Raw genomic sequence first — 14635 nt, 5'->3', positions numbered from 1 at the left:
GAAGAAGTGGAGTAAGCCCATGTCAGTCATCTCGAAAGTGGATGAGAGAGCATCCTTGGTCTTCTGGATGTGCTCAGTGTGACTCCTTGTGATGATCAAATCATCCACATAGACGATTACCAACGTAACTAGTCCCTTCTCCTTGAAGATGTAGAGGTTAGTATCAAAAGCTGATTGTTTGATCCCCCTCTGTTTGAAGAGAAAGAGTCAATCTTTTGGTTCGATGCACGAGGAGCCTACTTGAGACCAAAAGCCTTCCGCAGTCTGAAAAACCTTTCCAGCAGAGCCAGGATGCTGGAAACCTGGTGGTTGTTCAACATAGACGTCTTCCTAAAGATCTCTATTGAGGAAGGCTGATTTTACATCCATCTGGAAAATCTTTCACCATTTCTGAGCAGCCTGAGAGAATGGTGCGGATGGTAAACATTCGAGCTATTGGAGCAAAAGTGTCATCATAATCCAAGTGAGTTTTCTAAGAATAACCCTTGGCCACAAGTCTGGCCTTGTGCTTATCCAGAGAACCATCAGACGTGTATTTGGTTTTGTAAACCCACTTCGTCCCAATGACCAGCTGTAGCAAGCCAACAATATCATAATAGCATAAAAATGCTATGAAAAGCATAAAACCTGGGAAAAATGCCTAAATAAATATGCATATGCAGGATCCCATAAATGGCCCATGAAAATGATGATGTAGACCATCTGGAGATGATATATTCCAACACCTCCTCTTCAGTGCTAGAGGGTCGGTCCAATACCAGCACGTTGAAGTAAGAATTCCAAAAGTAGCCGAAGTTCAGTCCGGGGGATCCTTTAGTTGATCAATGTCTTGTAAAGCATATAAGACTGAAAAGGATCGACGAACACTGGACGAAGAAGAACACCTCCTCTCAAATCGGAAGGAAGAGGTACAAGTTGTAGTAATGGACACATCCAAAGCAAGTGATGTAGAAGCAGCACCGGGATCAATCCAGAAGAAGTTGTTCTCAAGAAAGGGAACCACTGATAGCTCCAAGGAAAATGGTACCTCCTCTGTATCTGCAACAAGTATCGGTACCATAGTGGACTCCTCCTCCTCCTCCTCCTCCTCCTCTAAAGAAACAACTGTAGGTATTGGTGAAGTAGGAGTCGGTGACACCAAAATGCCAGGAGAAGGGCTAGGAACCACCACCAATAGAGCAGTCACTGGAGAAACCGTGGAGGTAGCAACTCCAAAATCCACCAAAGGTACGCTAGATGAAAATACTGTCTGGGTAAAGATTCTCCAACAATAGGAGAAAGATGATCTTCAGACGATGAATCCTCCGCTGGAGGAGGAAATGAAATAACCTCTGGCACAAGAGGATCATCAGGGATAATTGAATCCGCCAGGGTTGAAGTTTGAACCAAAATAGACTCTAAAATAGTGGAAGTAACCACCAATGAGAATTCCATAGAACCCTCTGAAGATGCCTCCTCTGGAACATAAGAAGTGGAATCCTCCTCTGAAAGCATATCTTGTAGCATAGGAGGGGAACCCAGAGAAATATCATCAACACCTTGGAAGGGTAGGAATGATCGTCTGTAATGTTAACGGAGGAAGAAATCGGTGGATGATCCTCAACCTTATATGATGTGACCCTAACCTCTACTGGAGAAGTCATAGCTGTGGTCACTAGGATTGTGTCCTGTGGAGAGGGAGAAGGAGAATCTGAAACTGATAAGGGGGCCACTTTGGCCCTAGTCTCCTCATGTTGTGAGGCAATGCCTGAGTCCGAATACCGCCTTTGAAGTTCAAGCCACAGCTGAGAGGCATCATAAGAAGTAGATAAAAATTCCACTTGTATGGAAGGTGACAAAGATTGGATGATAACCATCTTGGTAGAAGCATTATAAACTCCCCGATAAACAGGATCCAATAATTGAGGAGAAGCAACAACAGCCCAAAGACAAGAAGCCTCCAAAGTTAACTTAGTCCAGTATGACCAAATCTGATTGTTGGTAGAAGTAAGGGGAGAGTTTCCAGAAGCCATCACCACCAAGAATCCAAACCTCCTCAAGAAAGACTAGAAGAGAGGGTGGGTGGGTGATCTAGGCACTAGAGAAGAAATTGTAAAAGGAGAAGCAGGAGAGAAATCTCCTGAAGCCATGTCCTTTGACAAGAAACCTTCTCTTAAGAAAGGGGTTGAATAAAAATAAAAAATCAGCAAATCCTCCTCTCAAGCTGTGCACATCAAGAAGAAACGGAGGGAGGGTGGGAAACTGAAAGGAGAGGAAGATCTCTTCAAGCTGTAGATCCTTGTCCTCTCAGCACCTAGAAGAGGGCTTCAGCAATCCAATCAGCAGAAAAATCAGCAATCTTTGCTGAAAATTCAGAAATACAACAGTCCTAAGTGTCAGATGAAGAAAATGCAGCAATCTTGAGGAAGCCTCTGGTCCCGGAAGAAAACGCAGCACCTTCCACGCTGAAATCTGCAGAAAATGCAACCAACTGTCAAAGCCTCTGCTCCAAAACAGAAAACGCAGCCCTCTTCTGTTCACAAGTCAGCGTTTTGCTATGATACCATGAAAGAAAGTGAAGCAAATAGAAAACACAGGTGTAGGCCCAGGTACAAGACCTGTAAATGCTGGAAACTGATGTTTATTGCTGAAAACTGAGCATGAGGGAAGCCCGTAGGTGTTGTACAATGATAAGAAGCAGAAACAGCTGTAATGACCTCAAGTGGATGGAGAATAATGAGAGAGAATGAGGTGAAAGGGGGACAACCCTTATATAGCCCTCAAGAGAGCTGGTCGGTCAGCTGTAGTAGGCCAACAGCATCATAATAGCATAAAAGTGCTATAAAAAGCATAAAAATGCTATAAAAAGCATAAAAATGCCTAAATAATTATGCATATGCAGGGCCTCATAAATGGCCAGTACAAGCATGAAAATGATGATGTAGACCATTTGGAGATGATATATTCCAACACATGTGACTAGTGTGTGTTCAAGTATCCCGGCTTGTGGATGAATTCATCAGCTGTGATCCTCAAGAACTGATCTTTGCAGAACTGCATCTTTGTGGGGGCAAACCATGTGGTAGTATGTTGATGGGTGAGGTAGAGGAAGGGGGTGCTAAACTCTATTGATGGTGGGAGACGATCCATTTGGAGTCCCTGCGTGAAAAACCAACTAGTGACCCTAGCATACCATACCTGATCATGTCCCAATTACTCTCAAAAGGGCCCTCACCCATAAGTGTATTTGCTTGTATTGCTGATGTCTGCACTTTCCTTGCGTTTGCTGATGCTGCCCCTGATGTGCTGTGTTTTCCACCATGCAGGCTGAAGATGCTTGCGTTTTGACAATTGGAGCAGATCATGACCTCTTTGATGCTTGCGTTTTTGTGAAGAGTAGTTGCTGCTGGTAGTTGGTGCTTTACATAAGGTGTGAGATGTCTATAGGGGCTGGACCTGCCCTGGACGTAGTTGTGGGTTGTCAAAAGCTGGTGATGCATGTGGCATATAGGTGCAGGGATCCAATAATAGAGTAAAAGCTCACGTTTTAATAATTATGGACTTCCACACCTTCCCGTGCCTACAAGTCCAGAAGTCATCTATAACCTATGTGTACCCAAACTTGGCCGTCCTAGGCATAAACCTAGCCTCAAATATACATGTTAGCCATTATGAACCATGGGTTCATACCATTTTATTTCCACCAAATGACAGCATCATCAATCATATAGATAGTGGCATTAAGCACCTTAGCCATTTCTGTGGTCTTGACCACTTTGTAGTATGATCCAAATTGACTAAGCAAGCTGAGCACCTCCACTTGAGTGGCCTCCCTTGACAAGCATGTACACTGTACAGTCGTTAAAAGGTAAAAATGTAATTTCCTTGGTTTTAGGATTGCAAGGGGATTGACAAACGTGTTATACAGTTGAATTTGGTAACACTTGATAGTCTGTGTGTAGGTCATTTCTGGGGTTGAGCACTGCCATAGGCATAAGGTTGTTCATCGTGACTTGAAGGCAGAGAACCTCTTGCTGGACTCTGATCACAATGTGAAGATTGCTGATTTTGGTCTCAGTAATTTTATACGTGAAGGCTATTTTTTGCATACTAGTTGTGGCAGCATCAAATATGCAGCTCCAGAGGTGAGCTTCTCTAAGGTTTGATTAGTGTATTCTATTATGTTCGGATGCAAAATGTTCTCTTTAAGTCTCCTCCTTTAGATGACCTTTTATAGGGACTTGTAGGTCGTTTCTCAACAATCATATGTGGGCCCAGAAATTGATGTTTGGAGCTGTGGGGTTGTGTTATACACTTTTCTTTGTGGAAGCTTCCCTTTCGATGATGATAATATTTCTAATCTCTTCAGAAAAATTATGGTAATCATATTTTTTTGGTTCTTGTTATAGTTTACTGATTTGCTTAGGAGTCTAATGACACGACTAACCAAATTTTCTGGTTTCTACATTTTGTACATCTTCTTGTAGGGTGGTATTTACACCTTTCCAAGCCACTTGTCTGCAGGTGTGAAGGATTTGATTGCTCGAATGCTTCTCGTAGATCCTTCACAAAGAGTTACAATTCCAGATATAAAGCAGCATCCTTGGTTCTTACCTGGGCTCTCCCATTACCTTACGATTCTTCCTCTAGATGCAGCTGAACATGCAATGAGGGTATATGTCATGTGCTTAACATAGTTGCATTTACATGTGTGTTACTTCGAGGAGTATCACTTCCATATGTGCTCATGTTCAACAGAAAATTGATCACTTTAAAGCATATTGAAATATGAAATAACACAAAAGCAATTGTCACAACTTAAATAGAAATGGACTTCCTTTGCCACTTGTATCCTGCTTGTGCTCTCTTGTTCTTCTCCTGTGGTTTACCTGGCCACAACTGGTTGCCTGTCAGATACCACGCTGCTTTTTCTGGTTTCCTGCTGCTCGGGTGGCATAGACTGGCTTTTAGTACCTTGCTAGTGCTCAAGGCTCCTATGGCTATACTAACAAGCACAGGTTCCCTGATTGCCTTCTCCAGGACATCCAGAGGTGGATAAAGGAGATGGGGCAGTCCGTCTCTTTTGAGCCTTGCAGGACAGTGACTAGATGTGCAATGAATGATCTTTATCCTCCATATTTGGGGACACAGTAAGACGTTAGGTAACCATGATAAGCATCTCAGAATAATCATTGATTCACTAAAACTAGAAAAGCTTTTTGGTTGTAAGACAAATTGTGAGTTCTTTAATCTTAGGGAAAATCCTATCCTAGGAAGAGTTGAGACTTGACACCAGAGTAAAGTTCAAATGGTTGTGAATTGGTCGATGCTTACAATGTTAAGGTTGCTCAGAACGTTTCTTGGATTTAGGGCATTCTTTCATAACACATATATGGAAGTATGCCGAGCTGACTGTGCCCTCCTTTAAGAGACAAAGGTGTGGAAGACAGATGGTCTGCTCACTCATCGCTTGTTGCAGTCTGTAGGGAATGGGGGATTATCCTAGAATACAAAGGACCACACTCCTAAAATTTAGGAGAGTTGCTATTTTTGGCCCGACTCCGATGGGAATTCTGTTCGTGTCATTACATCTGGAATTGAGGAGATACAAGAGTTGGCAAAGTGCCTATGACAGAATGTCTACCAGCTGGGATATTTTTAGAGAGAAAGTTTATGGAAGGACCCATCTCTTAGATTGGGACATGTGGCAAGAAAGTGGACCAAAGTGAGACAAGTGGCCTGACACTTGTTAGAAAGTGGATCAAAGTGAGACAAGTGGCCTCACACTTGTCACTTCAGCTATTGTGTGGCTCTCCACTTGTCATTGTAGCCTTCTCTTGCCATTTTAGCTCATGGGAGGTCCAAATCTATAAATTGGAGCCCTCTCTCTTCATTAATGGAGGCTCTCTTGCTGCACACTAGCCTCTACCACCGTTACAGGCTGCCCTAATGATGGCTACTCTCTTTCTCTCTCTCTTGAAGGATGCCCATGAAGGATACCGGCTGTTGGGGACTGTTTTGGAGGCTTCCATCACGAAGAAATACTGAAGGCAAGGGTATTTAATCATTTATTATGATTTCTAGCCATTGTACTTGTTGTACTAGCATTTGTACTTGTTATACTTGTTGTACTTGTTGTATCAGCCCTTGTATTGGCTATACCAGCTTTTGTACTTGCTGTACCACCCATTGTATCGGCCGTACCAACTTCTGTACTTGCTATACTTGTACCAGCCACCGTACTGGTTGTACCAGCCAGTGTACCTACTGTACCAGCTTTTGTACTTGCTGTACCATCCATTGTACCGGTTGTACCAGCTTTTGTACTTGGTGTACCTGCTGTACCAGCCACTGTATTGGCTATACCAGCCATTGTACTTGCTGTACCAGCCACTGTACCGGCTGTACTAGCCATTGTACCTGTCGGCTGAATGGAGAGTTGAGGTATATGGATTATATTGTTGGCTCGGCATTTCTACAGCCTATGTTCCGGCTTGGTTGCCTCGTGTTGGGCTGCGTTATGGCATTTGTATATGGATAATCCGGCATCTCTCGTGAGTAAGGCCCTCAAAGCTTGTACATGATATTATTCTCCTTGGGTAATAAAATACTCCAAGGGGGGGGTCGGCCCATTTCGGCCTCTATGCGGTGTCACGTGTGCAAGCTCCATTTTCAGCATTTGTGGATGTTTTGTCTAGCTTTTATGCTTTATGCAAAGTGATGATGGATATGTGTTAAGGCTGTGGCCATGTTTAAGTGTTTTAATATGCATTGATGGTATCAACAAGTGTGTCAAAGGCCCTAGTCCCCTTGGCACCCGCCGCGAGTTTCAGCATTACTGAGTACTTCTGTGTAGGAGTTTAACTTATTGTTTTTGTGAATCCCTTGGTGTCTCTGATTATTGATATAATTATGTATCTATGCTGCTACAGTTTGATCAGTGGGCTCATATATAGCTCTCCATCTCTGTCTTGGCTTCTTTTTGAAGCTCTAATGGCCTTGTGTAAATTTTTTTTGGTGGAGTTGTGGCAGAGGTCACTAATATATAAAACCATCCCCCCCACCCCCCAAAAGAAAAAAGAGACTAAAGGTGCGGTTAGTAGCAAAATTCTACATTTACCTTGATCGAAGTGAGAAGGGGAGTTGCATAGAGGTTCTACGGATTTAAAGAAAGCTATTACCTCCACTTATGTGTCTACCCCCACTCTTGTGGGAGCTGGAGCCGGAGTCGGACCAGCCTGATGCCTATCTAGGACCAATTCAACCTCTCTCCCCTTAGAATGTGCCGGACACCATTGGACAGGCTCCCCCCCAACCCCCTCCACTTCACCTAGGCCCGCCTCCACCCTTGGCACAGAGGTGAGATCCAACTTCTTCCTGGAAGGCACAACAGCCGGTCCCACGTTGCTGATCCTTTCCAGAGCTTCTCCGAACCTGTGGGGACCCAGAGTGGGGTTGTGATACAGGCAAGCATGGTGGGCATCCTCCTCAACACCACTCTTCCCGACCATACCCCATTCTCATTTGCCTGACCCTTGGCATCCAGAACCGCTAACAGTTGTGCAGATCCCAGACCTCCTTCTACAGGACCCCACCATTGTCAGGTTGATCAAAGAGATATGGTGCATGGGGTGCCACTGAGACCCTAGACCGCTTCCTCTAGGTGGTTTGCCATTTCCTCCATACAACAGCCTAGGAGCAGCTTAGTGCTTTCAAATAGCAATAGAGAGGCCTCTGCCATGGCCTTGCCTCTCTTCAGCGCCTCTAGGAGTAGATCCCGGATAGCCCTTGGGTTGGAGCTCAGCTTGAGATAGCACCACGTACCGTGCTCGCGTCTTGGGAGGAGCAGAGGGTGTGAGGTATATATATCATGCACCCGCCTGTTTTGGTCTCAAGAAGGGATAGAGTCTCCGGAGATTTCTTCGCCAATACTGGGTAGTAGAGATTGGCAGAGCTGAGGATATCCCACATGAGGAGAGGACATGCATAGTATGCATCACAAGAACAATAGAGGATGAGGCCCATTATATGCTCGGTTGTCCGGCTTACTATGAGATACGGGGGAGATTCCATTGCCTCTTCCGAGAGGGATTCGGACCACTCACACGGGTGATACAGTTTGAGGATTAGAGGTGCTTGGGAATGTACTTGATGGAGCTCAGACGACACAAGGATGTAGTGTTGAGGTAGCATGCTGAGAGACAGCCCCGATTCCGACGGGACACCTCACAGATTTCTTTGTGGTACATACATCCACATCGGAATCCATTGCCCACAACAGTTCCTCTACTACGACATCAGAGCCCACCACCCGTACCCACGCTCCAGCTCCACATCACAGAGGAGTTCTTAGTGAGAGCTCTCGATCCATTCTGCGAGCCAGACGTTCCCGACCTAGAGCATGAGGACCCTCCACCACACAGAGACGGATTCGTGAGGTTCTTCGCCGACATGTCACGCTCCCATCATTGAGGCCTGACATTCACTCCACCATCAGATCGGTTTTGGCCGAGGCGGGTATCGACATTAGCGCATATCTAACTCTACACAGGATCATCTGTTGATCACATGTACTGTCAGATGTTTTCATTTTACTTTTTCTTTCAGTTTTCCATGGCTCAGTGTATCCATGGTACCATTGTATTACTTTTGGTCTCATAGGCCCCTTGGGGTCTTCCATAGATGTTAATATAACTTTCTTTCTTTCTTTCTTTCTTTCTCTCTCGTTTTTTCCAATGGAGCATGCATATAATTCTTCATCTTCAAAGGCTGAGTGGTTGGCAGAGAAAGTACAGTGTCCTTGCACATGTTACAAGTACTTGATTAGAAGGGAATGCCAAATCACCATCCAATATGTCAAATGATACGGAGAGTTTGATAGATCCATATTGCAACACACAGGAAACTCTGATTTGGTAATTTAATGGCTCTCTTAATCTCTCTCTCTCTCACACTCTTTCTCACTGACACACACACACACACACACACACACCCTCTGACACACTCTCTCTCTCTTCGCTGTTCCGCCTGCGCCCCCCTCTTTCTCTCTCTTCGCTGTCCCGCTACCTGCCTGCGCCCCCCCCTTTCTCTCTCTCTTCGCTATTCCGCCTGCGCCCACCCCTCCCGCTACCTGCCTGCGCCCCCCCCCCCCCCCCCCCCCCCCCGCCCCCGCTGTTCTGTTCTGTTCTGCGCCCTTTCCCCACCCACCCTTAGTCAGGCCCCCAAGGCAGCAACATAACTCTCTCTCTCTGCTGAATCTCCTCTCTTTCCCTTTCCCCTGCATGACTTGACCCCCCCTCCCTGTTGTTTTGCTGCTGTTTCGTGCTGCTGTCATGGATTAATTTTCAGTCCATTGGCTGTGGGAAGTTCTGCAAAAAGTCATGGCCAAGGACCGGGTTTAAAGAGGAGCTCGTGAAGGTAGAAGACAAGCTCGGCACAATTATCAAAGAAAACAAGAAGATGGTTGACTCTTCCGTTACCGCAATCATAAACCGCCTCTCCAAACTCGAGAAGGGATTTGACAAAATCCAGGAGCTCGAAGAGAGATCTTCCAAGCAAGAGGCTGAGATTTCAGCCTTAAAGGAGGAACTAGTGGAGGCCAAACTGCATGCTAAAAGTCAAGCGGCTGAAATCTCAGCCCTCAAAAAGGAGTTGGAAGCCACTTCAAAAAGCAAGCTTGAGGATGGAGAATTTCAGCCCTCCTTGATTGAAGAGCTGAATACCATCAAGGAACAAATGAGGATCATTCGAGAGGAGGAGGAGCAACATAAAGAGAAGACATCTTCATGGGTGGAGGTGATCACAAAGACACAAAAGAAGATGGACGAGGCCGAGAAATGGATCGAGGTCGCCAAGAAAGGGAAAGGTAAAGAATCGCCACCCATCCCCACTCCCACCATCATCAACATGACCCTTGAAGAGGAGCAAAGGAGGAAGACCCGGGCCTTACATGTACGAGTGTCCGGTCTAAAAGACCGTGATAATGCGGAAGGGGAAACCAAGGAGCTCTTCTCTATGATGGGCATTGAAGCCACGCACACAAAGGCATGGAGAGTGGGAAAGAAGAGGGAAGGTAGTGGCGAATCTTCTTCTAAGGAGAGAGCACTTATCATTCGTTTCCCCTCCATGGAAGCCAAGAAGGACTTCTTGAAGAGACGTCCTACACTCAAGCAAACGGGAATATTTCTTGGAGATGACCTCACACTCTCGCAACTTGCCCACATGAAAGAAGTTATGCCCGAGATAAGGGCAGCCCGAGAGAAAGGGAAAGTCGCCTTCTATAGAGATGGTAGAGTGGTGATTATGGAGAGGCGCTCTTCATGACGGCGCGAGACCTATGGGACTACACTCAAAGTTGCTACTTGGAATTGTAATGGATCTCTACGCCTTGATGTAGGGGCTTTTGAGGATAGTTTCACTGGGAGGGACATCATCTTCTACTGTGAGACGCATCAGGCTCCTGGACAGTCCATGCCACATGTTAGTGGATACCGATGGGAGACAGCTTGTAGACAGGAGACTCGTTCAGAGCATAGAGGACGGGGCTCAGGAGGAGTGGCAGTATTGTTTAGAGAGGAGCTACAGCCACTGATACATATAGTCCGCAGAGATGAGCAGGCTAGGTACATGTGGGTTAGACTGAGGGCAGAGACCGGCAGATATCTCTACATTGCTATATGCTATTTTGCTCCTAGTACATCAGTGTATGCATCACCTAGCGGGCAGTCTCCCTTTTCTATTTTGGATGATGACATTTGGGAGTTCTCCAGGGATGGTGACATCATTCTCTTGGGAGACTTCAATGCCAGGACCGCCCATAGCCAGACAGTATTTTATGATACCTCAGAGGAGATGTTGAGGGAGCTTGATGTTAGGGATATGGGCCTATCTAGACTCTCACAGGATGAGGAACATACAGTGTATGGGCGGTATTTGATAGACATGGGGACTGCACATGGATTGGCCATCCTGAATGGCCTACAGAGATTCCCAACATCGGGCGGTTTCACTAGCTTTCCACATCGGCATGGTGCTAGTACAGTGGACTATGTTATGGCTCAGCCCAGTCTCATTCCCTCTTTTCAGGATTTTATGGTAGGCACTAGGCCGGTTGGAATAGCAGTGGATCATGCTATCTTGTCCTTCACTCTCACATTTCAGTTCAGCACCGCTCCATTGGGACAGGTCTCCACACACACTCGTTATACCTTTACGAGGGAGACTGACACCGTATACACGGATGAGATATACAGACGCCTATGTGCCGAGGAGCCGGGACGGCCATTAGATGAGCTCACTCAGATATTGATAGAGACGCTTCATGCTGCAGCATCAGAGGCATATCCCCATAGTCAGCCTACACGGAGACGATCTGGGAACATGCCCCAGAACAGTTGGTATGATGAGGAGTGCAGAGAGATGAGGATCAGATTACAGAGAGAGGTGCTCATGGGTGTTACCACTCACAGACAGTCACGGATTACCTTCCGGCACCTAGTGCGACGGAAGAAGAGGGCTTATCTTGCTCAGTTAGAGAGGGATTTGTACCAGTTGTTTATGAGTCAGGACTCAGGCGAGGCATGGAGACTATTCCATGAGCATTCACCATCACCAGCCATTACCTCCACAGAGATTTGGGGTGAGTATGCAGCATCCCTGTACACAGCACCAGGACAGCCGCCCCTGCCAGACCCATCGGAGCCATGCCCAGAGACGTGTGCTTTCTTTACTGCTGAGATGGTAAGGAAAGCTATTGACAGGATGAGGACTGGGAGAGCATATGATCATGATGGTTTGGTAGCAGAGCACTTTATTCATGCCAGAGATATGCTTGCAGAGCTTATTGCTATGATGTTTAACCGAGCCATGTGTGAGGGTTTTCCTGAGACTTGGAATATGTCCACGATTGTGCCTATCTTCAAGTCAGGGGATCCCATGCTTCCTGGGAATTATCGTACCATCATGATTGGTCACACATTGGCTAGATTATATGCATCTATTCTTGAGCAGGAGTTGAGTAGATGGGCAGAGAGAGAGGGCATACGTGCATCAGGGCAGGCAGGGTTCAGGAGAGGTTTCTCCACTCTTGACCATATCTTGACACTCAGAGCTATTATTGAGGAGGGCAGATTATATGGCAGGAGGATTTATTGTTGCTTTGTGGATTTCCGCAAAGCTTTTGACACAGTACCGAGAGCCAGACTGATGCGCAGACTACAGGAGATGGGAGTGCCCACAGAGCTGATTTGGGGAATCATGGCTTTATACAGGACAGTTGTGGGGCAGGTACGTACTACCCAGGGTATATCTGAGATGGTTCACTCCACTATTGGGGTGAAACAGGGCTGCCCCCTTTCCCCTACCTTATTTGGGATGTATGTGGATGAGGTTTCGGACTATGTAGAGCGGGAGGGTGACAGAGGAGCACAGCTAGCAGGGACATGGATTCCGCTGTTATTGTATGCTGATGATATTGTGCTGATCTCAGATTCTCCAGAGGGGATGCAGCGTCATTTGGATGCATTGCACATGTTTGCAGAGGACAGTGGATTGTCTGTTAACCTTGGTAAAACCAAGGTGATGGTGTTTAACACCACAGCACAGTGGGTTAGGAGGTCAATGCCCACCTTTACATATGGTCAGGAGACAGTGGAGTATACAGATGCATATACTTACCTTGGTGTGGTTTTTAGTGGCCCACTATTTTCCTTGAGGAGAGCAGCGGAAACCAGATTGACCAGAGCTTATGCAGCATTGGGGAGACTAGAGAGGATGTGTTCGCAGGTTCAGTTTCAGGAACCTCGAACAAAGCTGTGGCTCTTTGACACTTTGGTCACTTCAGCCATGCTGTATGGAGTGGAGATATGGGGACCCTCAGTGGATCACCACAGCCGAGCTGGTAGCACTGATGGATGGAGACGTATGGAGAGGTCCTTGGTTTCTATGATTTCCCGGATGATTAGGGCCAAGGCCTCCGTACCACATGATATTATCCGTGCAGAGATGGCTGCCCCCCCATTGGTAGTAGAGGCACTCACTCGATCAGTCTCCTTTATACATAGCACTTGGGCTCTCCCTAGAGACAGATATGCTCGCTTAGCCCTGGAGTCTTCACGACAGTTGGCATCACAGGGAGACGGATCATGTTGGTATGCACAGATGACAGCTTGGTTCCAACTGCATGGCTTTAGTATGGACAGGCTACCTCCATTTCAGTACTCCCTGGATGCACCCTCCCTCTCTCTCACACGGGCAGAGATTACCAGACTTATCAGGCAAGACTTGACTCAGCTGGACACTAGGAGGACATGGATACAGCCGACACACGAGCTTGGTACGAAGATGGCTTTCTATAGAGATCATCTTCTCCAGCTCACGGAGGATGGGTTTGTGATTAGACCCAGCTACATGGATACTCATCTTTCTCATGGGGTACGGTGTGCTATTGGTCAGATGCGCACATCCTCACACCAGCTAGAGATTGAGACTGGCAGATTCAGAGGAGTACCAGCTGAGGCCAGGATTTGTCAGCTATGCCAGATGGAGCCAGAGACAGAGTTACATTACATATGTCACTGTCCAGTATATTATGAGATACGAGGCCGTTTTCACTGCCTGTTCAGAGAGGGCTTTGGACCACTTTCTAGAGTCATGAGATACCAGGATCAGAGATGCCTCGGATTGTACTTGCTGGAGCTGCGTAGACATAGAGAGGGTCTCCTGAGAGGGAGGGGATCAGAGAGGGAGAGACACCTACAGAGGCAGATTACAGACTTCTTTCGACCAGAGATTGAGCAGTCAGGTCAGCAGGCATTGCAGCTAGCCCCAGAGTACAGCCGCACCAGAGGTACACTGATTGATCGGGCTATAGAGCTAGGGCGGTCCAGGCGCCCCAAGATGAGAGGCCCATCTCGACACCGGCGGAGACTACAACAGAGGATCAGGATCATACTAGCACGGCATGGGAGACGTCCAGTCAGAGTACTCACCATGGAGGACATTGAGGATATCCGCCATCGACCGATGAGAGACATCTTTGGATAGTGATGTGTATGATGCTTACCTTTGTTGCTGGAGTTTTCCTCCTAGATGTTATCCATTAGGCGTTCCTGGTACCGTACTTTTCCTCATAGTTGTTTCAGTTTCAGTTAGTTGTTTAGTTGTTTTTAGCTTTCCTTACACAGACATTGTATAAGATCCACCAATTGTTGTAACCTTTTTGGTCTCATAGGTCATTTTGGCCTTTTGAAGACGTTAATATATCATTTCATTTCATTTCATTTTCATTTCATTTCTCTCTCTCTCTCTCTCTCACACATACACACACACACACACACACACACACACACACACACTCAATTATTTTTTTCTCTCTCTCTCAATCATTGTGTTTACGCTCAACACAAGGGCGGACCATTTGGATAGCCATATGGTGTACTTTCTTTCTTTCTTGTCAGCACAGCTACTTGCTTCAGTGTGTCTCGTTATGTCATGATTTTAAAGAGCAGGATAAGCACATCTATAATTCATGTGTGCTCGGGCAAGGCCCTCCCATGCCAATGCTTCTGTCTGGCTCTGACGAGCCTTTTTTTAAAGGTAACTAGAGGGACTCACCAATCTTAGCAGGTCGAATCCTCCATTCTGCCCTTCTCTTTGC

General features: G+C 46.4%; 1 protein-coding gene across 16 annotated transcripts in view; it reads left to right on the top strand.

Moving 5' to 3' along the window:
* Window positions 1–14635, top strand: part of LOC147636478 (SNF1-related protein kinase catalytic subunit alpha KIN10-like) — a 65141-nt gene that overhangs the window by 41391 nt on the left and 9115 nt on the right. For all 16 annotated transcript variants that reach the window (XR_015266548.1, XR_015266544.1, XR_015266550.1 and 13 more), the window contains 3 exons: window positions 3942–4124; window positions 4227–4358; window positions 4467–4652. Coding sequence is in view for 9 of the 16 variants with exons in the window: in XM_086801925.1 (XP_086658051.1) it covers window positions 3942–4124; window positions 4227–4358; window positions 4467–4652 (501 nt within the window). In the remaining 7 variants the exon portion in view is untranslated. The remainder of the gene's footprint in view (window positions 1–3941; window positions 4125–4226; window positions 4359–4466; window positions 4653–14635) is intronic.

This window comes from Cibotium barometz, chromosome 8, assembly GCF_041138505.1.
Source record: "Cibotium barometz isolate CiBa-2024 chromosome 8, ASM4113850v1, whole genome shotgun sequence".
Lineage (NCBI taxonomy): Eukaryota > Viridiplantae > Streptophyta > Polypodiopsida > Cyatheales > Cibotiaceae > Cibotium > Cibotium barometz.
This window is presented reverse-complemented; position numbering and strand designations above follow the sequence as displayed.